General features: G+C 50.2%; 2 protein-coding genes across 2 annotated transcripts; both read right to left on the bottom strand.

Annotated features, from left to right (window-relative positions):
- Positions 1-4,920: 4,920 nt before the first annotated feature.
- Positions 4,921-13,868, bottom strand: Rbp3 (retinol binding protein 3). The gene is made up of 4 exons (XM_055612209.1): positions 10,824-13,868; positions 8,922-9,112; positions 6,924-7,066; positions 4,921-5,243 (listed from the first exon to the last, which is right to left on the bottom strand). Exons 1-4 carry the CDS (start codon positions 13,866-13,868, stop codon positions 4,921-4,923), a joined length of 3,702 nt encoding a protein of 1,233 aa, XP_055468184.1.
- Positions 13,869-19,065: 5,197 nt separating this feature from the next.
- On the bottom strand, positions 19,066-24,930 carry Gdf2 (growth differentiation factor 2). Its single transcript, XM_055612409.1, has 2 exons — positions 24,471-24,930; positions 19,066-21,620 (listed from the first exon to the last, which is right to left on the bottom strand). Exons 1-2 carry the CDS (start codon positions 24,811-24,813, stop codon positions 20,674-20,676), a joined length of 1,290 nt encoding a protein of 429 aa, XP_055468384.1. The 5' UTR covers positions 24,814-24,930; the 3' UTR covers positions 19,066-20,673.
- Between the last annotated feature and the right edge of the window lie 675 nt (positions 24,931-25,605).

The following is a 25,605-nucleotide window of genomic DNA, read 5'->3' as shown; positions in this document are numbered from 1 at the left end:
CAGACATGGTGGTGGCAGGTCTTGTCATGAGCTTGGGTGGGTCTCCTGGGGAAAGCTTTCTCAGAGCTGGGCTGGAATACAGACTATAAGAGAGAGCAGAAGGCCAGGAATTAGCTGTCATCAACTAACTCACTTGCCATGTAAACACAGATTGGTGCCCTCCTGTGCTGACTTGGAGGAGGGTTTCCAGGACCAGGATTTGGTGTGCCTGTCCTCCTTTTGCTGTACTCTGGCAATGTGAGTAACATGGACAACATGTCAGTGTGGAGGAACCTTCAGCTGGTGCCTCCAGCTCTGGGCCAGGAGCCAGGCCTGACTCTTGTAACCTCTGTCGTGGCCTCTATCCTCATGAGTTCTGAAAGAGACTTGCTACTCAGAACGAAAGTGTGAAAAGTCCAACTCCAGTGCTTGGCTCTTTCATCCCTTTGGGAAGGGATGGCGTCCCCTAGAGCCATGTGTAAGCCATCTCTCCAGACAGATATTTCAAAATCCTCATAATTTCCACAATTTTTTTAACAAGTCATGGATGGGGTAGGTGTGAAGGTCATATAGTATATGAGATATGAATCTAATAGGACAACCCCTCACCATTTAAGGAAGTTATTCCATACTGTGATATGACTTAAGCTACCTTCTAGGAGAGAATGTTTACAAATCAGCTTTGTATGAAGGATGGGAAGAAAAAGAAGGAGGTTTTAAATTTAGACTTACCTCTTTGATCCATCTGTGTTTCCAAGGGCTGGAGGCAGGGACCGCTGGTGCCTGGTCCCCTTGCTATTCTATGCTCTCAGATTAAAAGGCTATTTTCAGCAGCAGCTGAAGAGTAGGTCAGCAAAGCAGAGCTAAGGTCCCTAGGCCAGCTGGCAGCACCTAAATCCCATAGAAACCTTGGGTGGTAAATAAGTGCCCTCCTGTGGGAACTTGAAGGAGGGCACTTGGCTCAGGACTGGGATTTAGTATGCCTAGCTCCCTTTTGGTGCATTCTGGTAATGTGGGAGACACTGCGCATAGAAGGGAGAGTGAGAGATGAGATGGGTCAGGGGCCTCTCTGCTGTTTGGGCCAAGCCTCAAGACAGGGGTCCTGGGTTCTGTGGGGACCTCCATATTCTCTCTTCACCTTCCTTGTTTAATGGGGATGTGATCCTCGATGCCTCCTGCTGTGATAGGAAGTTAGTCCGTACTCCAAAAAGACTTTGGAGGTCAAGGTCCCCTTTCTTTTCCTTTGTTGGTCAGTAGCGCTTGGGCACAGAACCCCAGCATACACAGTGCCAGCATCTATCTTGTCCACTCTGGCCCTGTTGGTCAGTCCCTGATCAGGGCTCCCTAACCCTGCTGTCCATGTCTAGTCCCTGGGGCCTTCTCCAAAGCTCCTTGTTCTGCCTTCATTCCTTGCGCTGTGTCTGGCCTGGCATCTGCTCCAGGGGAAGAGGCAAACATGCAGAAGGCATGGGCTTAGCACATTCTGTGTTTTTTTTTTTTTTTGTTTTTTGTTTTTTGTTTTTTCTGTACCCAAAGGCCTACAATTTGGCTGTCCAAAGTGGAGTCTGGGCTTTGATAGAGAATAACAGAAGCCCCTTAGGCATGTCTTGCCACAGAGCCAGTTTAGAGTCCTTCTGGGGCTCTTATAATTCACTAACCATGCAGGTGGGAACAGCTAGACCATTAGGACCAGCTGAACCCTCAGGGCCACTCCAGCACCCTGGACAAAAGGTCAAGTGAGTTGCCCCAACTCTTTCTGCTTAGCCTTACACCACTTCTCCATCTGATTTGCAGTAGGGGACCAATAAGTCTGACCTGTGAATGTCATCCAAGAACAATGCCTTTCAGTGAAGATCCTCCCCCTTGCAGCCTATGGATGAAACAGAAGGCTGCGATGTGTTCAGACAGCAAGCTGAGGGCCGCTAGACAAGGCAGAGAATGGCAGATGATGCCAATAGTGGAGTAATATTAGATATTAACTCATCAGATTCTGATGTCTGCGTGACAGAGGGACCTGGTGCCTGGGTGTCTGCAAGGAATTTATGAGTGGGTTCAAGATGCTAAGTTGGGGGCAGTAGCTGCCCGAACTCAGGTGGCACCATAGAGTATGGTGGTAAGAAACTGAGACATGGACGCAGGCAGCATTTTTTGGAACGTGTGTGCATGCGTGTATGTGTGTTCATGTGTGTGCATGTGTTTGTTTGTGTGCATGTGCATGCATATGTTTGTACAGCTCCCTTTTGTCTTTTACTCTAATCCTGTGTCTAAACAGGTCCTATGAGACCTCCTTACACCCAGGAGGTCCAGCCTGTTTTGGTCCCTCTCCCAGGCCCAAGCCCAGGGGATATTATTCACCATGCAGTGGAAACACTGAGATCATCAGGCAGACAGATTCCGGTTCAGGCCCCACCTCCCCCTTCACTGGGGGCTCCAGGCTGAGCTATACTCTGAAAGAAAAAGAAAAAAAAAGTCTGGCTGATGGAAGCAGAAAGGGGGTTTTGGGAGGAGCCTTGACTGTGCCCAGTCTCAGAAGAGTAGCCTGAGGGGTCTGGATATGTGGGAGAAAACTTAAGGAGCTTAGTCAGGACTGTGTGGAAGTCATTCCTGGCAGCTGCCTCCTGAGGACGCTGCTGCTGTCAGTCTGACAATGCCCACTCAGCATCTGGCAGGATGCTGATGTCAAGACTCTCTGGTCACTTGTTCCAGATTTAGTCTTTACCCAGGGTTCCCCTAACCAACCAACATAGAGCCTTTCCCCACTACCAGGAAGACGAGCTTCCAAGACATCAATTTTGAAGTAGAAAAATGGTGACAACTGACGCTGTCTAGACATATGAGTAGCTGTAATTTTTCACAGATGTAGTATTTATCTCCCCCACTAAACACACGAGGGAAGTGAGGCCCAGAGAGTGAAGTAACTGCCTGGAGTCACACAGATGAGAGGTGGCAAGCTGACTCTAGAGCATAGGGTCATTGCTTCTTAGCGGCTCTGTCCTATAGGCAGCGCAGTTGAGGGTGGCTTTCCAGGAGTACAAATGCTGGGTGGCCTACCAAAGAGCAGGCTGGTGTGTGGTCCCAGGCAGCTTTCTGAGCTTCCTGCCTCTTCAATGGCCTCCCAGGTGGAGGGTGGTGATAGTGGCTTGTGTGAGAAAACGGAAACTTGAATATCCTCCCTGCGGAATACCCATGGGATCTCTGCCATCTGCTGTCCCCAAAGTTCTTGCGCCCAGGACTTAGAGACACTTCTCTATCCACAATGCCAGTAGTGTCAGACAGGGAGAGAAAGGAATGTAGAGTACAACCACTGATGCTATTTTGTATTTTAGAATAATGACTGCTCCATTTGAAAGTAATGGTATATACTTATGGAAAAAAGAAAGCTAGAAATACCACTGAAAATTGTGACTAAGAATTTAATTTAAGTTAAATTATCACATATATAATATATATACATGTATATATGAGAAAGAAGCTGGAGAGAAGAAGAGGGAGATGAGAAGGGAAGGAAGGAGGGGAGGGGATTTCTAGAATTTACATGCCTAAACACTTAGATCACTCACATTTATTTACCTTATAAAGAGAAAATAGAGACCATATAACACAGGTTACTCCTAAATTCCCCACCTATGATCTCACTCAAATGTAGCAAGACAACCCCTGCAGTAGCATCTTGTCCTGGACCAGACAGAGTCTAATAGTGTCAATTCAAGTGTGCACGGTGGAGTTTTGGTGGGCTTACTTGGGAGTCTTTGGTGTGGGGTTGGGAAGTCAGGGTTTTGTTATCTTTGGAGAGCTCTGCCATTTTATCAGGGATAGGGCAGTTACAGCTTGACCTTTCCAGAGGCGGAGGCTAGACAGTACTGCATGACCCTTCCTCTTTAAAAACAAAAAACAAAAAAAACCAAGACTTTAAATTAGTTTGCAAAGTAGTGGAAGCCAGTTGTGTGAATTCCAGGGCACAGCCAGGGGCCCTGTTCCCACCATCACCTCTGGGCCCCAGGGCTCTTCTCCTCAAGTAAGGTGCCTGAGGGCTGCAGGGAGAGGGCAATGTAGACCTGTGACCTATGACCCTGTCTTTCACATGCAGTGACTGCACACCCAACACTGTGTAGCCAACGAGGATACACACAGGTGACAAGTCTTGGTGAGAAAAGGAATGACCACAGGGTTGTGAGGGAGCTACACCAGCAGGGATGAGATGCAGAAGAAAAGTCTCCTAACCTAAGAAGCTATGACCTGCAGGTGGCCACCGAGTACCAGAGACATACAGATATCCAGTAGCCCCAAACTACACACCGCATTTGAAAGATCACACAGAAGCCGGCTTCTTGCTACCATTGTTATCCTCCAATATTCACACGAGCTGAAATTACACAGCTGCGCTCTGACAGAGGGTGGTTCAATTCAGGATATTTTTACTCTACCTTCAGCTTGTAAGGGTATTAAATGAGTGCTGACTTAGTGACATCATCTACTAAGATGAACTTATAGAAGATAGCGCCGTCCTGAGTTAAAGAGTAGCTGTAATATGAGAAAGTACCACAAACATTAAGCACTCCTTTCTTTTGCTTCCTGAGAAGATGGCTACTAGAAAAAGCCTACTGTCATATGTGCCTGACATCTAGACTCACTTCACTCTTCTGACACAACTGCTCTTGGTTGCAGTGTGGGGACTGGAGACTGGCAGCTAGGAAGCATGGGCAGAATATTCTCAGAATAACTTCTATGCATTTGAGATGGCTGAGGTCCCACTTTTGGAGTTTACGAGAGAGAGGCTGGTATGGGAGTGGGGAACAGAGAGATGCTGAGGATGCCCCAGCTCGGCAGGCCCTGGGCTGTCTGGGGTCTTAGTATCCTACGCTGGAAGCCCAGTAGTGGCTAGAGAGCCTGCCATGGGAGCTCTGGGCATGGAGATCCTTCCCGGAGGCCTCAGGCCCTGCCTTACCCTCTCAGGGCCCGCTGGAGTATCTCCTCAGCTCTGGCAAGGGCCAGTTCTGAAGGAACCACCACATTGGGTACCACCCCCACCCCTTCCCAGGAGCTGCCGTCTGTGGCACCCACAGAGCGAGCCGTGGGGATGGTGATATAGAGGTGAGTGTCATCCACATGGTAGGTCTGCGGTGGCTGGCAGCCTCCGCTTGTCACTTCCCCGATGACCAGCGCCCGGCCCAGCCTCTTCATGATGTAAGTGAATTCCTCAGCGGCACCAGCTGTCACACCACTGGTCAGGATGGCCACATTTTTCTTGGAGCCATATCGTTCACCTGGAGAGCACAGGCTGTTCAGCACAGGATCAAATCGGCACCCTAGCTTTTCTGCGCTGCCCAGATGGGATGGGGAGCGCCACAGGTTTAGTCTTGCTCATTGTCAATATATGGGCTATTTTTTTTGGCTTCAGTCTGCCTCTGTGATTTAGGGATAGCGTTCATATGTCCAAACACGACCATGTGCTGTTTGTGGACAAATGAAGGGAAGGCTTGGCTTTTCCTAGAGACTGGGCATGCAACTATGTCCTGATTAATTTATCCCCAACTCTGACCTGAGAGTCTTTTTGCTTTGGGCCTCCAGAAGAACAACTTTTATTACTTTATGGTTTTGTTGTCATTGGAAATTTTTTAGTAGCTACATTAACAAGCATAAAAGAAAGCAAATTAATTTAACTTTAATCACGCTTTGACTAAACAATATATCAAAAATACATGTATTTAAAGTGAAATTAGTACACTGAAGCAATGAGGTCCATCTCCCTGCTTCTCCCTCCTGTTAGGGCTTCCCCTTTCCTTTCTTTCATTTCCACAATAGGTTTTTAAATCCTGGTGTGCCCTTTACATGGTAGCACATCTCAATAAGAACCCCTCATATTTAAGGTCTTAGTGGCCAATAGTGGCTGGTGGAGACCATATTGGACCCCAACCAAAGTCCTAGAATTTTGTTTTGTCTTTTTGTTTGTTTGTTTGTTTGTTTGTTTGTTTTGAGATAGGGTTTCTCTGTGTAGTCTTGTCTGTCCTGGACTCACTTTGTAGAGCAGGCTGGCCTTGAACTTATAGTGATCTAATTGCCTCTGCCTCCCTGAGTGCTAGGATTAAAGGCACGCATCCATTCTCCCAGCTAATTCTAGAATTTTTAAATCTGAGGATATTTTAACCTTCTGGTTTTGAATATCTGTTTAAATTTAAAAGTCACCTAATTCTGATGTTTTTTTTTTTCCTTACAGTTTCCAATGTACAGTTATTGGATAAATCCTAGAAGCCATGGTGGCAAAAATGCTTATGTAATGAGTGTGAAAAACAAAACTGTTTAAGTGCTTCTCTGGTCAAAGGTGCCTATTGACCTCTTCAATGGCTTCTTGGGGATGGGAACACAGGTCCTTTGTTCTGTATGCTGGGCAGAGGGAGGGGGGCCATTCACCAAGAACTAAGATTTGGAAAGTCAAGGGTCCATGATGCTCAGGGTTGCCTCTGCCACTCTGGATGTGCTTAAGCCCATATAAGTAAAGAAAGGCCTGCATCTTGGCCTGCATCTTGACATTGCTTCAGGCAACTGTGATGATCTGCCGCTCAGAGTTCAAACAAGAAGATCTCTAAGAACACCCTTGATTAGCAACAGAGGCGAGCATCCTGGTTCTGCATGTGTTCTACAGGCTGCTACATACAGTTGAGAGTGTGCAGGTAGGAGGTATCAGGCAAAGCAGCATTTGAATCTTGGCTCTTTTACTTATAGCTGAGTGATTGTCAACAACAAATTCAAACCATCTAACACCCCCTTTTCTTCTCAAGACACATGTTTTCAGGTATTGAAGGTTGTACCAGTACTGTTTCCAGTGGACCAGAACAGGGACATTATGATCTGTTATTGTTATTTTGATACACTCTCAAGCTGACTTTCACTGATTTTTTTTTTTCCAGAAGGTTTTGGAATGAGAACACAAAGAAGGTGTCATGTACCTGTTAGCTGAGTATGGGTCCAGAGTTCGGTGACAGAGTCATTGGGTCTGCTGTAGATCTTGTCCAGCAGAACAGGGGGCGCCTCATCAAAGAAGTAGGAACACAGGGCTGAGATGGAGGAGGTGGGGCCTCCAATGTTGAACCTGAGGGAAGTGGAGCCAAAGAGAAGCTGAGCTCACAGAGAGGCACCCAGTGTCCCGCTGCTTAGATCTTTGTCTTGTGAGGAAAGGTTCTAAGTTCAGGACCCCTCCTCCCTGTGTCCCCTGCACAGTTCCAGAGGTGATATGATCTGGAGGCTGTCACAGAGTACTAGCCTTTTGAGACTAAAGAGTCTGTGGTCAAATGCCTTCCAAGAATACTGGCTGGGTGTGGTGGCTCGCACCTTTAATCCCAGCACTTGAGAGGAAGAGGCTGATGGAGCGCTGTGAGTTCAAGGACAGTGTGATCTACAGAGTGAGGTTCAGGTCACCTGGGACTATATAGTGAGACTGTCTCAAAATAACAGTAACAAAAGGAAAATTAAAGAAAGGAAAAAAATGAAAATAAAATACTGGATTTGAGTCGTGCGCATATAAATTAATGTATTGAAGGCTCTGACAGGTCCTGTAATTGGGGATTTGTTGGCATTGTTTTCCCATGTATCAGGCTCCTCCGTGTTCGCACTGCCTGTGAATAAAACATAGAATCCACCAAGCATAGTAACACAAGTTACTAGTGGCTCTTGGTGTGGGAGTAAACTCAAGATTGTGGAGACACACTGGGAGGGAGGAAGACTTCATTCAGCCTTATAAGGCCCTTGCCTCTCTGCCTGGGACTGACAAGTATCAGGAGATTCTTTCAGCTGAAGGCCAGGAACTGTCAGAGCCCTTGACCTCAGCCTGTGGTCCCCGACCCAGGGACAGAAGAGTCTAAGCCGAATGTGGCTGTAGCTAGGACCTCCTTTAAAAAGTGTGGATGATATATTTAATTAAAAGGATGCTTGGCTTGGTGGCTGCCCTGGTGTTTTTAAAGGTATCTAAGGAATAAAGGTATCAGCTATCTGGGCATGTATAAAACCTGGCCATGGGAAATAATCTCCCATGGAGGGATGTCAGCCTTGCTATGATCCAGCGCCACCTAGTGACTGTTAAGAGTCATGCAAAAGCTGCAAGTAAGCAGGCCTGTGCACTTAGATGGGCTGATGATTCTCCAGCTTTTCTCTTGCAGCGGAGAAGTGGAAAAGGTTCTCACGGGAGAGAAGCAGCCTGACAGTTCTCATACTCACGGATGGTGCTTGGGATATATCTAAAAATAGACCTGGGACTGGAGGGAGCCCTGAGTCTGGCCACTGCCTGAGGACTCTTGGGGGAGTGGGCGTGGTCAAGGGGGTCTATGACGGAAACTCACCATGTATAAAGTGTTTCCTTTTTCTTTTCTCTTTCAGAAGCAGAGGGCGGTGAATGAGTGAAGATATCCAGCAACCATTTTGTTATGTAAAACTTGTTACAATAGCATCTGTTCGTTTTGGAATTGTCCCTGGGTCCCTGGCTCTGTGATGCCCATGAGAATGGCTGTCTTGGGGGGTGGGGGTCAATTTGCAGAAGTACAAGCACAGTGGAGGGCTGAGCACCAGGGTTATAGATGATACAATCTCCCTTGGAGCTACTGACATAGGGCTGGCTTGAGGCCAAGGATCAGCAGTTTTTAATCTTTCCCATCCCTGCCCATCCCCCGTTTGATTTCTTTTGTTTTGTTGGGCAATAGATGTAGGGTAATTCTTCACCTCAAATATACATTGGATCATTGGGAGAGCTTAAAAGGCTACCAGTGTTGAGGTCTCACCAGCCAATCAGATCTGAACCTTTGGGCTAGCTCGCCAGATCCCTGGCAGGTAGGTTGTCTGGTTCCTCTCTGTCCTTTGAGTGTTTCATGGGGTCTTTCTTCCTTTTTGGTCTGTATCTCTGACTGTCCTTAACCAGTGCCATGGTTCAACCTGGCATCGCTGCCCAGCCCACTGACCTCATGTCGATGATCAGGGCATCTGTGTGCACAATCTTTTTCCAGATGTGCTCTACCAGCAGCTCGGAGACCTGGGTAAGCAGCTCACAGTCCCCAAACATGTCGAACCTCAGGTAGCCAATGTTGTCATCCAGTACATTTGTGTGGAAGGAAAACTTGATGAGATCTTCGAAGGCTTCTGGGGAGGGAATCTGCAAGAGTGGGCAGCTCAGTATCAGGAAAGCAGCAAATGACACTGCCCAGGATGGGGGGAGGGTACCATGGGCAACCAAGGAAATGGAAGGAGTCAGCAGTGTCTGGGAGGGTAGCATGTGGGCAGTGGGCCTGGGATCGGACCTGTGTGTGGTTATGAGTCAGCCCTTGGATAAACACTTCGCAGGCCGCATCACATTGACAGCCACCCTGAATAGGAAGACACTGTTATTCTCATCTTTCTGGGACAATCTGGAAGCACAGACAAAGTGAGCAACTCATCCAAGGCCCTCTCAGGCAGGAACAGGTGAAGCCAGACAAGGAATGCACTCCAAACTCAATCCGTTCTCTTTTACTCATGACCCTGGCTATACAGGAAAAATAAATAAAAATAAAAATAAAGACATGACAGCTTTGGAAATTGTGATTCTGAAAACCCAGTACAGATTTGCCTGGTAAGACTCTACCCATTCTCTCCCAAACGGTACTGCAAGTGGTGGGATGAAATGAGCTAGATAGAGGGCAGAGAGGTCTGGGCGGCCTGTAGCCCTCTTTCCCTTAGCTCTTGTCTGATTGCAGGTAGTGGCTCTGCGGCCAGGCTCCCTGTAGAAACTTCAACCTTGTATCTTTCTCCAGACCTCTCCATGTGGCACAAATCTATATAGCCCTGGCATGCTAGTCATGCTCCCAGCATGACCTGCAATCACTGGAGGACCAGAGCTCATAGACCCCTTTCACCTGGAGAGGGGTTGTTGTCCTAACTCTAGGACATTTTCCCCATACTTGCCAGGGTCCCGGTGGGATCCCTCACACCCTTACTTTCTACTTTCCCACTTCTTGCCCAGTGACTACCTCTCAGATAAGCTGCCTATACCCTAGTCCTCACATCAGACAAGGCAAAGCCTTGCCTACTGCCTGTGACTGCACAGCAAAGCGGCTGACGAGAAAGTGGGCAGAGAGGCGGTGAAGTGCGCTCTGATGGAATGCTCAGGCAGACTGGGGCCTCCACCGATCCCACCCACTTGGCCTTGGTCGGGTAGCTTCCCTTTCCACATCTTCCCAGCAGCCACACTCAGCTTATAGCAGCTGCTAATGCCCCCAGGCACTTTGGTGCTGGCTTTCAAATATTCTGACCTCAGCCACCTTGCTCCAAATTTCCCGTCAAGCGGGCCCTTTGACCAGACTTATACACACACACCTCAACTCAGTCAGGATGCTTAGTGTACGTTGTCTGTCCAAACACAGGTCTTTGGGCTTTGCCTTAGCATCCAACTGCTCTGGGACCTGTGTCCAGTCTCCACACTTCTAAGGACTCAGTGGATCAGGGTAACATAAACTTCATATTTTTGCGAAAGGAAAAATCTCACGTTGGAGCCTCAGATAACTTGATGACCCCCGCCCCCCTCCCCTAATACTGATAGTGGGAGCTCATGAAACTCCTGGGAAATCTTGCCTTCTATCTGGCTGAACCAGGAAGACCTTCTACTGCAAGTTTTCATGTTAGATTTGTTGAGCATTCTATAGAGTTGTTCAGGGACCGTGGACCCAGAGAGTAGATGAGACAGTAGAGTGGCAGGGAAGAAAGCACATGATTAGTAAAAACATAAACACAGAGGTAAGCTTTGCATTGTGCACATAACCACGCACATGCCAACAACTGGACAACTCACTCCTATGATTGGGCCAGGCTAGATCTCTCTTGTGTCTTACCTGCATGGGTACAATTCCAGGGATCCGGTCTTTGGCATCCTCTGGGATATGTGCTGTCTTCAGGTGTGGGTCCCCAGAGAGCATCTGCAGGTCTGCCCCCAGCATCTCAGCCAAGGCCCCTTCTGAAGTCACCCTTGCATATCGGCTCTGCAGACGGCTTAGCTTGGCAGCCATTTTGGCCCCCAACTCAGGGGATGCGTAGTTATCAGCCACCAGTTTCCCAGCTGTCTGCAGCACTGTGGGTACCTTAGCACGGAGGGCCACTATGTCCTGTGCCGTGGAAAGGGCTTCACTCATGGGCACAGTGATGTCAGGTTCCACACCAGCCAAATCCCAGGCTTCACCAGTGGTGGCACTCAGGGCCATCTGGGTAGGCATGGAGGCATATAAAGGGCTGTTGCCCACCTGGTAGATGCCCACGGAGAGTGCCCCTCCAGCTGTGGGCTCTCCTATGATGGTGGCCCGCTGTAGGTCCTGCATGGTGTGGGCAAAGGCCTCAGCCGCAGAGCCACTGGTATGGCTCATGAGGATGTAGAGGTCCTTTTGGGGACCATAGCGCTGCCCAGCCACCAGTGGCAGGGTCCATATCTCTGTGATCTTGGATGTCGCCCTGTCATAAACAGAGTAGAGGTGCTGTCGGGGTTCTGCCTCAAAAAAATAGGAGCAGAGTAGAGGCACGGCGGAAGAGTAGCTGCCAGGGTTGTAGCGCAGGTCAACAACCAGGGCAGCCGTGTCCACCAGCCTCTGCCACACCAGCTGTACTAGCTGAGGCCCGATGGCCTTTATTGTCTCTAGCTCGGCCATGGCATCAAAACGCAAGTATCCCAGCTGGCCCGGTAGCACATCCGTCTTGAACAGGGCCTCGATGAGATAGGAGAGTTCCTCTGGGGAGGGGATAGCAGGGGGAGGCAGGGGGACATCCTCTGCCACCAGCTCGCCAGGGCTGTGGAATAGCAGCAGGCGGTGGTCCTCAGACACCTCCTGCAGGTCGGCAGTGAGCTGTGAGGCCAGTGACTCCAAGTCCACGGCTGTGCGGTAGGCCCCCTGGGCCAGCTTGGATTGCAGGAGAGCTCTGGCCTGGCCTGCTATCTCCGGCCGGGCGTAGTGAGCCTCCAGCAGTCGGCCAGTGCCCTCTACCAAGGCCCCCAGGCTGCGATGGAAATCTAGCACCTCCTGTGCTCTCTCCAAGGCCTCCTCGGCCAGCACGATGGCATCGGGCACCACACCGCCCCCCAGCCAGGCCTCACCGTGGTTGTCGATAAAGGTGAGCACGGGTACGGTGAGCACCAGGCCACCGTCTGGGGAGTCCAGCAGTGACACCGTGCAGGTGTGCAGCAGGCTGCCCGCGGTGATTTCACCTACCAGCGTGGCCCAGCCCAGCGACTGCATTAGAAAGGCGAACTCTTCGGCAGCAGTGGCAGTCCTGTGGCTGGTGAGCAGGTACACCCCGCGCTGGTTGCCGTACCGCTGGCCTAGCAGCTCCCTGTGGCTGAAGTGCTCCTGGGTGATGTTGGTGCGGCGGTCGTAGGTGGTGAAGAGTCGCACAGGGCCGGCCTCAGGACCCTGAAAGTAGGACAGCAGCAGAGGCACAGCAGAGGACGGACCCCCGGGATTGTGACGCAGGTCCATGATGAGGTGCTCTGTGTTCTTCAGGGGTTCCCACACCTGCTGCAGCACGTAAGGGCCCAGGGTCCTCAGCACAGAGTCGTCTGCAAATCTGTCAAAGCGCAGGTAGCCCACATTGCCGGGCAACACGGATACCTGAAACACAGAGCCCACCAGGGCCCTCCGTGCCTCTTCTTCCTTGGGCATCTCAGGGGTGGCTGCTGGAGAATCATTAGGCCCAGCCTCAGGCCTGGAGGAAGTTTCTCTGGGTCCAGTGGCTCTCACCAGGAGCCTCGGGTCCTCGGACACAGCCTGCAAGCCAGCATTGAGCTTCGTCACCAGGTCCTCTTCAGAGACCACGGCTGAGTAGTCCATGCTAGCGAGGTGGTGTAGCAGGCCCGGCACTCGGTCCACCAGCGTGTAGTAGTCCTGCAGGGCTTCCTGAAGTCGGAGGACAACCCCTGGCAGGGCGCGACGCAGGGTGAGGATGGCCAGGGCCTTTTCCAGGGCCTGCTCTGCAGGTGTCCCCACGCAGGGCAGCACTCCACTGCCTTCCCATGTCTGGCCACCTCCACCCAGGGGTCCCAGGGACCTGGACACGGGCACTGTGAGGAAGAAGTCAGACTGGCCGATTCGGAGCTTCTGGAGGTCCAGGGCACCACCCTCGGTCCGCTCACCGACCACGATGGCCCTGCGCATCTGCTTGAGGATGTAGGCGATGTCCTCAGCCACTCCCCCAGTACGCCCACTGGTCAGGACTATCACGTCCTTGTCGGCACTGTATCTCTCCCCTAGGACCTTGGGCAAGGTCCAGATCTCAGTGGTGGTGTTGGAGGGGCGGTCATAGATGGTATCCACGTGCATGACGGTGTTCCCAGGGTTCAAGTAGGAGATGACATAAGGGATCCCGGAGACATGACCACCCGCACAGTACCTGAGATCTAGCACCAAAGAAGAGGTAGCCATGAGCTGCTTCCATATATGGGTCACCAGGAACTCCTCCAGCTCACTCAGCACCTCTTGGCCTGGGAGATCATCCACTCGGAGGTAACCCACGTTGCCCTCCAGAACCTCGTGGTGGATGTTCCTCTGCATCAGTGCCAGCAGTTCTTCTCGGCTGAGGTTGGCGAGTGCCGGTGCTTGCTGGGGAGCCTCCAGTGCACTGGGCTCATAGGAGATGAGGAGACGAGGGTCGTTCAGGGAACTCTGCACTCCAGCCGTCAGCACGTGGGCCAGCGTCTGAGGGTCTGAGATGCTCAGAATCTCATGGCTCTTCATGGCTTGCTCAATGGCTGCTTGCATTCCCATGAGGTTCTCGGGGAAGCAGTAGTTATCCAGGAGGACCTTGGCCATATCCAGCACCAGGCTTGGCTGGAAGAGGTGCATGGGGCCAGCCAGAACACAGAGCAGTGTGGACAAAACCAGGACCCATCCTCTCATTATTGGGATCCCAGGGGCCCTTGCTCCTGGGTCAGAGCTCCCTTGGCTGCACAAGGCTGTGGTCCTGTTCCCGCAGCTGCCTTTCTCCCGTGTCCTTCTTAGCAGGCAGACAGAAGGTCTGGGGCTCAACTTGGGAGTTAGAGGTGAGGCTTCCAGCTCTAGTAAGCCTTTAATCCTGTCTAATTCAAGCGCATGGGTCAGGGCACTATGAAGAAGAGGCCAGGGTGGTTTGACCCGGAAGGAACATTGCATTTCTTCTTACTGAGCCATGTCTGCATAGAATAACACAAATAATTGTATTTATCTTGAGTTCCTGTCACATACTGGGTCCTGAGACATGCTTTCCACAACTACAGTTTTTATTAAAGACTTGCAAATGAGAATTATTAAGTTACAAATAAATATCATCTTCTCAGTGCTGTGGGTGACCCGTGGTTCTGGAATTAGGCAGTTGCAGTTGGAGGTCTGATTCTGCTCCTGTTTATTCACAGACTTAGGAAAGTATCTTATTTATTCAGTAGACTATGTGAGTTATTGGGTAGATTAAATATAAAATTTTTCACAAAGCATTGAAGTGTCTGGAAGGTACTGGTGAGTACTTTATAAAAAGCATTATATATTTCATTTTATTGCTATTGAACCCACCATTTCACTTGGGGACAGGTGACAGATAGTGAGAAGAGGCTGGAAAGGCAGCCATCATCTCAGATACTGTGAAGGCTGAGTCTGGGGCCATTGTCAGCCTCAGGGATTGAAGTTTTTTCTTATACTCTGCTTATGCTCCTAGTTACAATATAGGTTTCCTCACAACTTCACAACAAGGTGAATGAAATGTTTGGACTTCCGTATAGGGTGTGACAAGCTAGATGGACGTGGAATCAATAATTTCAGATCAGATAAGGCTGACTGTGAGAGCTAGTGAGTGTCATTCACTGTCAATGGAGACCCCTCTTAGTCAGAGGCTCAGCCCAGGGCTTTCAGCGAGAAGTGAGTGGCTCTCTGTGGTCCTGAGACACATGAGGAACACAAATCATTCTCATACCCTCAGGAACATGCCTGCGAGCCCGTCTCAGGTACATTGCTATATTCTGCCTTTTTTCTTATGAAAGTGCTATGGATTTTTGCTTGTGACTGACTTTCTCTGGATATCAAAGAATATTTACCAGAGAGTCAGCACTTAGAACTCTTGTTTTGCCCAGGCAACCTCTTGGTGGGCACATTTCCATCATTCAGCAGGTATCCTATGGTCTGACTGTAGGGAGCGTTGTATACACAGAGAATAGCAGTTGGCATGGCCCCTTCTCATTTCCCCCTTCTACTGTCTTGAGTTATACCCAGAACTGGCTGGGCTTGGTGGGTAACAGGTAGAGTCTCATGGTGTTGCAGCAGAGCGCCGGAGAAGGTGATCTTTGGGGTGAGGACAAGAAAGCTTACTCTAAGCTGGAAACCCACAAGCCAATTTCTGGAAATCATTATCTGAAGATGTTTACCAAGTGGTTTATGAAGGCCAAAGAGGTCAGTTAGCTAAAACAAACATACTTTTAGCTCATTAGGATTTGTTTAATACCCAAGTGACATATGGTCTCATCACTCCACTGTTTGCAGCCAATGAAAATGAGGCAGACTTATTGTCAGAATCAGACTGGGGTGGAAAGCCACAGACACCAGGCTTCTCTCGGGTGGCTGGGCCTTTTTCAGTCTCCACCTGGGAAGACTCAACTCCAAGTGTGCAGTCAGAGTTCCTCTGAGGGCCTATCTGGTACTGCTGAAGTCCAGTCCAAGCTCTGGACAGGGAGAGAGTGAAGACTATCCAGAATAATGTTGGTTTTTGGCAACATTTCCAAAAGATGCTCTCCAAGGATGTGAGGCAGAAAGGTATACAAATGCACAGAGTTGCCGAATATGGGCTAAAAAACTACCTACAGCCCTTACAATGCCTTGGGAAACTGAATCCTTGATTGGGTGACATGAAATTAGGATATAGACAGAGGTCCATCTGTAGGAGAGCTATCTGCTCATACATCTGTCTGTGTACTGACCCTTTGTCCATATTCTGATGTTGTGGCCTTCTTGTCAGTTTTGCTTTACTGTCAGAAACAACTTAAAGAGAGAAGTTTTATATTGGTTCATGTTTTCAGAGCTTTCATCTGGCTCCATTGCTTTTAGGCCTGTTGGCAGAATATGCTAGAGCAAAGAAAGCAGAGAAATCTCTGCCCATCTCATAGCGGGAAGGTATGAGGGAGGGAGAAGGTGCAGGATGAGAGAGCTTCCCTCTCTCATAGCAGGGAGGAGAGAGAGGAGGAAGAACAAAGAGAGGGGGAGGGGAGAGAAAAAAGGAGAGAAAAGAAAGAGGGAAAAGAGGGGGAGAGAGGGGAAAGAGGGAAGGGAGATATCTCACTTTACAAACATACCTTCCTTTGAAGGTCAAGAGTTACTCAGAAGTGTAAAAGTAGAAACCTCCTCCCAAGAAGCTTTTGGTCAGTATTTTGTCAAAGCAATAGTAAAACAAAATAGCACCCCTTCCCAGGTACTTTCTTCGGTGATGCTTTGGGGTTCTCAGGCCTTGCTTACTCACAGAGTTACATGGGTCTGCCATTTCTTGGTTTGGCCTGATTTTGACATTATGAAAAAAAAATTATCTACCATATCAATTATTTCATTAAAAATGGCTAAGTTTGGTTGGGGAGATGGCTCAGTGTATAAAATGCTTGCCATAGAAGCATGAGGACAGGAGTTCTGGCCCTCAGCACCCACATAACTATCAGATGAGCATGGTGGCTCATTTATAATCCTAGCACATAGAAGGCAGAAGCAGGGTCCCCAGAACAAGCTGGCCAGCTAAGCTGGTCTAACCCCTGAGCTCTTGATTTAAGTGAGAGACCCTGCTTCAAGATGGAGACTGATGGACACCTGGCGCCAACCTTTGACCTCTGCATGCATTAGCATCCCTCCCCACAGGCATACACACACATGTGAACATGGATACACACGTGTGTGCCACATAAACAAAAAATGGGGAAGTTTGTGAATGCCCCAAAGCACACATGGTTTTTATGATCAATGTTTATTGTCCTTGCTTTCTAGACACTTTGACCCAGAAAGTGACGGACTAGAAAAGTCCCTGACCCCCCAGAGCTGCACACCGTTTAACATATCAGCTATAGCAAAGGGCTAGAAGTCCCATCTACAGCCTCTGTCAATTCCCTGTCAATGATAATTCCTGTGTTAGGAACTATCATCACTAAAGAAACCATCAAGTCAAAACTGATGCTTATGAGAGGATGTTGCAGGAACACTGAGGGTGCTCCAGGTCAGGGACATCTTTTCTGGTGAGTAGGGATGTGCACAGTGGAATGAGTCCATTCCCTGGTAAACAGAAGTTGTCTGAGCAGGATGTGTCCAAGGAAAGCTAAGGTCAGTGGTGAGCCAATGGCGGTCTGCGTGGTGATCATCTACAAAGCATGGACTGCTATGAAGAGAGAAAGGGGATCTAAGCTGGGTACCTCTGACTCAGCACAAACCATGTGGGGAGTCTGTGCTCAGGTATGGGCACAGTTTCCTTGTTATCCTTGTTGAAGATGAATCTGGGACAACGCAAGGCATGCACCCTAACTGGGGGCTTCTCTGGCACATACCAGGGCAGAAATAACAGGGTCATCAGACTCTAGGACAGGCATTTCACATCCAAACATGATTCCGTCTCCCTAGATTCATGAGGCCTGAAACCGCTCCCAGACACACATCCTCCTGTCGATGGGTCTGACACATTTTTCTCGGCATTACTCAGCTCTCTCCCCTTGTCCCCAGCACAGAGAATAGGTCATAAAAGGCAGAGGACAGCCTGTCAGTGGGCAGCATAGGGACAGGGCCCTGCTTCCTGGGCTTCAGCGTCTTCATGCACATTGCAGTGACCGCTTTACCATACACAGAAGGTGCTCTAGCAGCTGTGTGCAATGTGGCATTGCAGATGGGTGCATCAGCCACGTGAGCGGCCCCAGGTTGGCCAGATCACATTTCAGTCCATGGATATGGGTGAGCAAGTTTGACAGATGCTGTGCGAAAATAATCCAGGAGCACGAAAGCCAGAGACCCACTTTGAGTCTCTCCTTCTGTGTTTTGTCCTGTGTCCTGCTACATGTCAGTTTGTTCTGAGTCACAGAGCATGTTGTCTCCCCCTCATCCCCCAAGACATGGTGAAACCAAGTGGTTAATGGTCTTATCTCCAGAAAACTCAAGACCATGAGCAGCACAAGCCAGGAGGATGTCAGCTTTCCATGGTGGGCCCTGGCAACTGTGTAACAGGGTGTCATGTGCCTAGGGATGGAGATGTTGAAGATTAGGATGTGCTTCTGGAAGGGGAAGTCCTCTGTCGCAGCTGCCGAGACAGGACCTAAAATACAGGTGCATGCAGAGGGGCATCGCCTGCTGTCCACTTTTTTTATGACACCTAAGTGAAACTTCATGGTGTTCTGTAAGGGACACTACCCCCAACCTTGTCCTCTGCAGAGCCCTTGGGTGGGAGATGCTTCCCTGAGCAGGGACTGGTGCTCTCCAGAGCTGGAACATCCAGTAGGCCCGAGAGGGTGGTATGAGACTTTGGGGCCTCCCTCACAGGCGATGGTGCTTGGCCTGTGCAGCTATAAATTGGGGGTGGGAGTGGGCAGAACACTGGGCTGGGGAAGGAGAACAGGAGTGAGCTTGTGGGTAGGGTTTGGCTGGAGACAGGGGCTTCTGAGCATGACAGGGCTGGACAGACACTGGCAGAGACACCCTTCCCTCACCCTTCAACACTGGGGGAGATAACCTGAGGTTATCTGTCTCCTGGAGAGAGACATTCTGGTCTAATGTGGGAGAGAGGGGGCACTAAAATGGGGCAGCTAACTCCAACTTCCAGCAAAATTCTTCTATATAGTCACTCAGGGCAGCACACGCATGCACGCACACAGACACACACACACATACACATACACAGACACACACACACACACAAGAGCACACATGCACACAAATACACCCACTGACTCTGATGTGCAGATGTCACACACCTTCATCCTGTGGAAGCTTCATGTCCTTCCCCTCTGACTTCCCAACCCCAGGGGAAGTAATGACACATTTCCTAGGTGCTAACCAGCAGGTGAGCGGGGCTGGGGAACTGGAGAGCCTGCAGCTCTAACCTTCCATTCAGGAAAGGCACACACCAGGTGTTAGGCTTTATTTCTATGTAAAACTCTCTCTCACACACAGAAACATCACCAGGACCCAGAGAAGATGTCACCCCCCACCCCCATCTGTGAATGGTGCTACCATGCCATGCTGCCTGGCATGTGTTAGAAACTTACCTTTTCTCCAGCTCAACCAATTAAACAACACTCCATTGTGTTTAGTGTTAAGAGTTGTTCATTGATTCCCTGTAAACATTTAAAGCAGACCATTTTTAAAAGTTATATGGATGCGTCAATCAATAAGAGTTGTCCAGATCTCTCCAAGACCTTCTGGGCCCTAAGGGCATCGGGCTGTCTCTCTCACCCCATGCAGTCCTGTGAGCCACTGGGAGAGTCATATGAGAAGTTGAAGCACAGGAATGGAAATGCTGTCCTCCCTGGGGGACACAGTACTCAAGGGAGCTGATACCTGTAGGCAGAGTCAGTGGCAGCAAGTGAGGAACAGAGCTCTCCTCAGATGCCAGGAGGCTCACCCAGGAAGGCTGGACTCCTAGTCACTAAGGAAGGCAAATAGACACATTTCATAGTTGGCCAAGAGCACATTCAATCCCAACAAAGTTGAACCCCAGCCTGTCCTCTGTGGAGTCCTTAGGCAAGGAATGCACCTGCCTGGGGTGCTGGCCAGACAGAGTAGATCATTTCAGAGGCCCACGCAGTAGGCAGCCCTTCTGGACACGGGATTGGAACGAAGGATTGCAAGGGGCCTTGTCTGACTCCTGAAACATATGAGGACTGCACCAGTGGTCAAGGTGGCTCAGATCACAGCGAGTGCCCGAGGGCTGAGGTCTCGAACTGCTTCTCTCCATTCTGTATTTGCTTGGAGATATTTACTGGGGGGGAGGCGTGTTTCAATTAGAAATCACATGGCCACAGAGTGGGCATGGAGCAAGCAGACTGTGCCGGAGCACAGCAAGCAGCCTATTTGTATTGGTGGAAATGAACCTGGGCCAGTCCTGCCTAGCCTCATGCTAGGCTTTCCACATCTATTGACTCCCTCAGGATACTCTAACCTGATAAACTGCCTGGGACACTTGGGAAGGTCTCAGCCTTCAGAGCCCCACAGACTCAGGGTAGAATCCCAACACTGAGTCATAGTAATTGCCTGGCAGAGTTTTGGTTTCTACAACTGAAAATCAGAGGTCACAGTGTACATCTCGGGTGGGGTGTGGGAAATAACATGAAATGACAGTTCAAGTCCATTTCCTCCTTCACTCCTGACGGTACTGGAATGGGTAGCCTGGACCCATTCCTGGACCCTGTAACTTCCCTGACTCTGCCCATCACCTGTATCTTTGGCTGGTTTCTCCTTGAATTTCTGCTGTCCCTAAATCATCTCTTCTCCAATTTCCTTTCCATCACCTCCTCCCTACCCATCAACCTTTCCAGGGCCTCTGCCCACAGACTGTCACACCCCAGTCATTGTCAATTCAGCAGAGGAACCCACTGGACACAGGAGGGGCAAGTGGCTTCTTTCCTTCTCCAGGATGGGTTCATGTCAGCTTAGCCCCTGTCGTGGCCAGGGGGATGCAGGGCCTGTCAGGACCTCTTCCTTCTCCTGCACCCCCAAGCTGGGCGCGCCAGGACTACCTGCACCCACATTCCGCCACACTCATTCCTTCATAGTGGTACTTGAGGGTCGGGACCCCCATGTCATCCTTGTACAGGATGGAGATGGGGCTCAGTTTGGTCGGGACGCAGCAGGCTTTGCCCACCTTCGTGGGGAACTTGAGATGCACCAGGGTCTGCACGATGGCGTGTTTTGTGGGCGTCACGTCATCAGCCAGCGGGAAAAAGCAACCTCCTTTACACTCGTAGGCGTCATACTCCTTGGGCGCGATGATCCAGCTGTCCCAGCCGATGTCCTCGAAGTTCACCCTGAGAGAGGTCTTCTGGCAGTGGCTGCTGGCCCCAGTGCTCCTCTTCCTTCTAGCTAAAAACGGTCCTACAGCTGTGCGGCCATCTGCTCCCTCCTCCTCTTCGTGGGTCCCACCTGCCTCCTGGTAACCACTCTTGGATGTCCTTACAAACACCGTCTCCTGCTCATGGCCAATCATCTCCTTCAGCTCCAGTCTGGTCTCCTTGGTCCCGTTGCTGCGGTCATTGGAGAAGACGACAAAGAAGGGCAGGTTTTTGGAGCCTGGAGGGACACTGATATCCAGTGTGTCGCAGCCTTTCCGATGGTTCGTCACCATCACCTCCAGCTTGTTTTTGTTGGTCGTGGAGTCTGCCCTGACCCACCGCTTCACGGCACTCGACACTTCCAAGGTCTCCCAGCCCTCATCCTGAATGTTCTGAGATATCAAGAAGGTCTTGGTCCCCGAGGCGCCATCCCAAGCCTCATCTACATCCAGAACATCGTAAATGACGATGCTCCCTTCCAGCCCATGGGTGGAGTCCACATGATTTTGACAGGAGACATAGAGACGGAGCTCAGCCCTAGTGATCTGCTCATGCCTAGGGATGGAGATGTTGAAGATCAGGATGTGTTTCTGGAAGGGGGAGTCCTCTGTGGCAGCCGTCGATATAGCATCTGAAATGCAAACACATTTCGTTTTTATGATACCCAGTGTCCATTTTCATGATACCAAAGTTAAACTAAACTTCATGGTTTGCTTTGAGGGATGTCTAGGATGATAGATTTTGTGATTTTTAGTTTCACTCTGGGTCACTTCGAACCTTAGTAGAAGAGCATTTGGGAAGGTTCTCTTGGGGTTGTTCCAGGGAGAGCAGAAGGAGGTACTTCCAGATACGGTTAACAGTATCTACAATTTATTGAGCATCTACTGTGTGCCTGGCATTCTACTATGAGTTTGGGAGAATACAGTTATTATCTCAACTTTACACATGTGGGGATCCCTATCCACAGCGTTTAACTGTCAGAGTGCACACAGGGAATCGGCATCCTCACCTAAGGCAGGACAGAAGAAACACTCTCAGCTTTAGAGTGAAGATGTTGCAGTTCTGGCTAGGGGCAATCCAAGTCCATATTTAGATAAAGCAGAACATTGCAGCATTGGAATGTTTAAATAATCTGGAATGCTGTTAATAACTTTCATCAAAAGTGAAAGTGGATGTGGATTTTATTTATTTATTTATTTATTTTGTAAAAAGTATCTTCATATTAAGAGATTCGTTGTGTTAGGCAACAATGGGGCCTCATAATTGTCTGTTTCCCATGTCTCCTGGGCCACGGCTTGACCACAGACACTGCCATTTGTGAGTCCCTGCCCACGCTCCATCACTGCCTGTTCTTGGGAGCCATGTTCTGGTACAGCCAGTGGATCCTTGGAAGTACAGATAGTTCTGCACACAGTGCTCCTTCTGTATTCATGCATGCCTGTGCTAAAGTGCAGTGCGTGACGCAGGCACAGCAAGAGCTTGACCGTGAGCAAGGAAGTTGGGAAATTTAGAAACATGAATGAGGAATGGAGGTGTCAGTCCTGACCCTGTCCCTCACTGGGCTTTTATCCTTGGATAGTTTTGAGCTTCTTGGTGCCTCAGCTTGCTCTCTTGTATAACGGGGCCCATCTTAATTTGCTTTTATCAAAGTGTCACATGGAACTTACAGGCCAGTCAGGAGCCAAAAGCTGTTGCGCAGTTGCTACTTCTGTGCCCCTCCCATGCAAGCCCAGCGCCTGTGACAAAGCAGGTGGCCCTTAATCAGGCTTTCCGCAGTCTCCTCACTCCTCATAGACACATGGTTCCAGCTCCCTAGTAATCCGGTGAACACTCTGGCGGATCAGGCAGTGCGAACTGTCCATTGCGTTTATGGCCTAAGGTGCTCTTACTGCAGCAGACACAAGAAATCACATGCCCACTGGGATTAGATAGACGTTTCCTGGGACACATGTATGTTGCTGCTGCTGCTGAATTTGTGTAGCGAATGTGTCAGTGACATATATGTAGGTGGATTGGTGTCTCTGGCTGGGCTTCATATATCAGCCCATGAATATGATGATTTAGGCTGCAATTTAAAGGAAACCACAGCAACAAAAGCCAGCAGCCTTTCGCCTAGGCAGAGATCATAGACAGTCAATCCTAGGGGCCTCGTGACTTGCAAACTATATGTCTTTAAAAAATGAAGCCAGCCAGGCACAGTGACGCAAGCCTGTAATTCCAGCACTTGGGGAGGCAGAGGCAGCCAGATCTCTGTGAGTTCAAGACCAGTCTGGTTGATAAAGTGAGTCCAGGACAGCCAGGGCTACACAGAGAAACCTTATCTTGAAAACAAACAAACAAAAATGAACCTATATTTAAAAGAAAATAAAGCAAATTCCCATGAAACTTCTGCTGGGCAGTCAGAGAAAACTCATTAGACATGTGCATGCTCTGCAGGTTGGACAGACATGGCCAGGGCTGGCTGTGGCCCTGCACTGGGCCTCCTAGCCATTTGCAGATCTCTGGACCAGAACGGGAGAGAACCTGGTCCTTCAGAGGGAGATGACAAAGCAGGAGAAGGGAGCTGCTTCTGTGTAGGATGGAGGGTCAGTGACATGACCTTGCAAGGGTGCCTGGCCTGGGTTCCTCAGCCCTGGCAACCCCAGTAATTCATACTACCCAGATTCTGGTGTTCTCTGAGTTATCAGTTACAGCCCTCAGCTCCCTGTTTGTCTTCTGGTCTTCTTACACCAAGGACCCTTACACTGAAAACTTATTGGACAGACACACTGCCTGCTCTGCTGATGAAGATTATGTCTAAAAAACAATGAGGACCTCTTCCAGCACGAATCTATTAACATTGTAAAATCTGGGTTTAAGAAGTGCTCTACAAGAGAGAAAATGGCTTTCCCTCAGGGCTGAAAAATATATGTTTATTGCAGGTTAAATGAGTGATCTATTTCTAAGACAGGAAGGGAGAGAAGAAGGTAGGAAGGAAAGAGGAAGGGAAGTCAAGAGGAAAGGAAAGGGAGGAGAGGGAAGAGGAAGACTTGAGAAGGGAAGAAAAAGGGAGGGGGAAGCAGGGAGGTGGGAAGGAAAGCAAGGAAGACTGAAGGCAAAAGGTGGGGAATTGAGGGGGGAGGAAGAGAAGAAAGGGAAGTGGGGGGGGGGCAGAGGCAAGCAGAAGCCTGGCGTCCTTGGTCACTACCTTGGTAAGTGGCGTTGTGCCCCAGCGGCAGGAGCCGGGGCTGCGCATCAGGTCGCTTCCTGTAGATGCACAGGCCCCAAGACTTTGCATTACCCTGTCGGGAAGCCCGTGAGGCACACCCAGATGCTGAGCTGGAAATTTGTGTTTTCACCCTGTTTTATTCCTTCACTTCGGTGGAAACTTGAAGCTCTGCTTGTGGTCAGTGGCGCCCCACCTAGAAGAGCCAGTTCACTGTGGGGACAGCGTCCCCGGACGCCCCCCCCCCCCCGTGGCACCCTGGGGGAGGCACGGTACCTTCCACGCTGAAGCTCCGCACGATGTTGGAGGCAGGCGTGGCTGACTTGTCTGCAGTGTATCTGTTGTACAGGTCGATCATGTACTGGGGCGGCTCCGCCCTGGTTCTGTCCTGGGAGGGAATGCCGCTGAGGTTAAGGCTTCGCAGGAAATCCACCTTCATGTTCTCTAGGAACATCTTCAGGTCAAAAACGCCCTGCTCGCCACCTCCGGGCAATCCCAGCGAGCTGCGGTCCTTTCCCCCGGGGGATGCCTGGCCCCAGCTCTGCAGCGGCTTCGGGTGTGCGAGACAGACCAGCAGGAACAGCGTGAGCAGGGCCACCCGGAAGGCCCCAGGGGACATCTTGGGCCCTGAAGGGGGGCTGTGGGGCTGTGGTGGTGTGCCACTAGGTGCAGCGAGGAGCCCAGGAGGAGCAGGCCCACATCGTCCCCCTGACTATTCTGCAGGGAGTGCGGCGGGCTCCGGTTCTCCCCAGCAATCTGACAGGCCCCCACTCTTCTTATCTGGGTGTGGATGCCACGCTGGGACCCCTTATCTAAGGCAGCTCTCTTTAATGAAGACTGTATAAACATCTGACAAGCGCTAGGGCTGCTGGGAAGGACACTGACTACTGTAAAGGATCGGCATTTCTCCGGGGGGTCATTCACCCTAATTAGGATCTTGGGTCATTTCCTTGCTGGCTAGGCTCAGCAGACTATGCAGGCAGGGGGCACGGACGCCATTCCCCTGGACCAGAGGAACATCGACTTCCGGAAGTGAGGCTGGGAAGTTCCATAAATAGAGAAAGCGCACCAGGTACCCCTGAGGTTGGCACAGACTGTGGGGGGCCAGGAAGTGGAGACTGCATCGGGGTTAGAGCGAGACTGGTCCTCCTGATATCGGGAGCCAGCCGTGTAACTAGGCGTCGCCATCTTGAGGAAAGAACTCTGAGTGCTGAGAATGGAGTGTGCACAGGCCCAGAACACCCAGGGGACCTGGTGGCTTCACAGCCAACAATGAGGACTCCAATCAACAACAGCCCCCCCCCCCCCCATTGCCCCACCAAGCTGAGGCCTCACCTCTTTGAGCTTCCCTTTCAGGAGTATAGCTGTAGAAACTTAGAGAAGATGTGCTCGTACACGCGTGGGCCCTGCC

Source organism: Psammomys obesus, unplaced genomic scaffold, assembly GCF_907164565.1.
Source record: "Psammomys obesus unplaced genomic scaffold, mPsaObe1.curated_primary_1811, whole genome shotgun sequence".
Lineage (NCBI taxonomy): Eukaryota > Metazoa > Chordata > Mammalia > Rodentia > Muridae > Psammomys > Psammomys obesus.
Note: the sequence above shows the minus strand (reverse complement) of the source record. Positions and strands in the feature narration are given on the sequence as shown.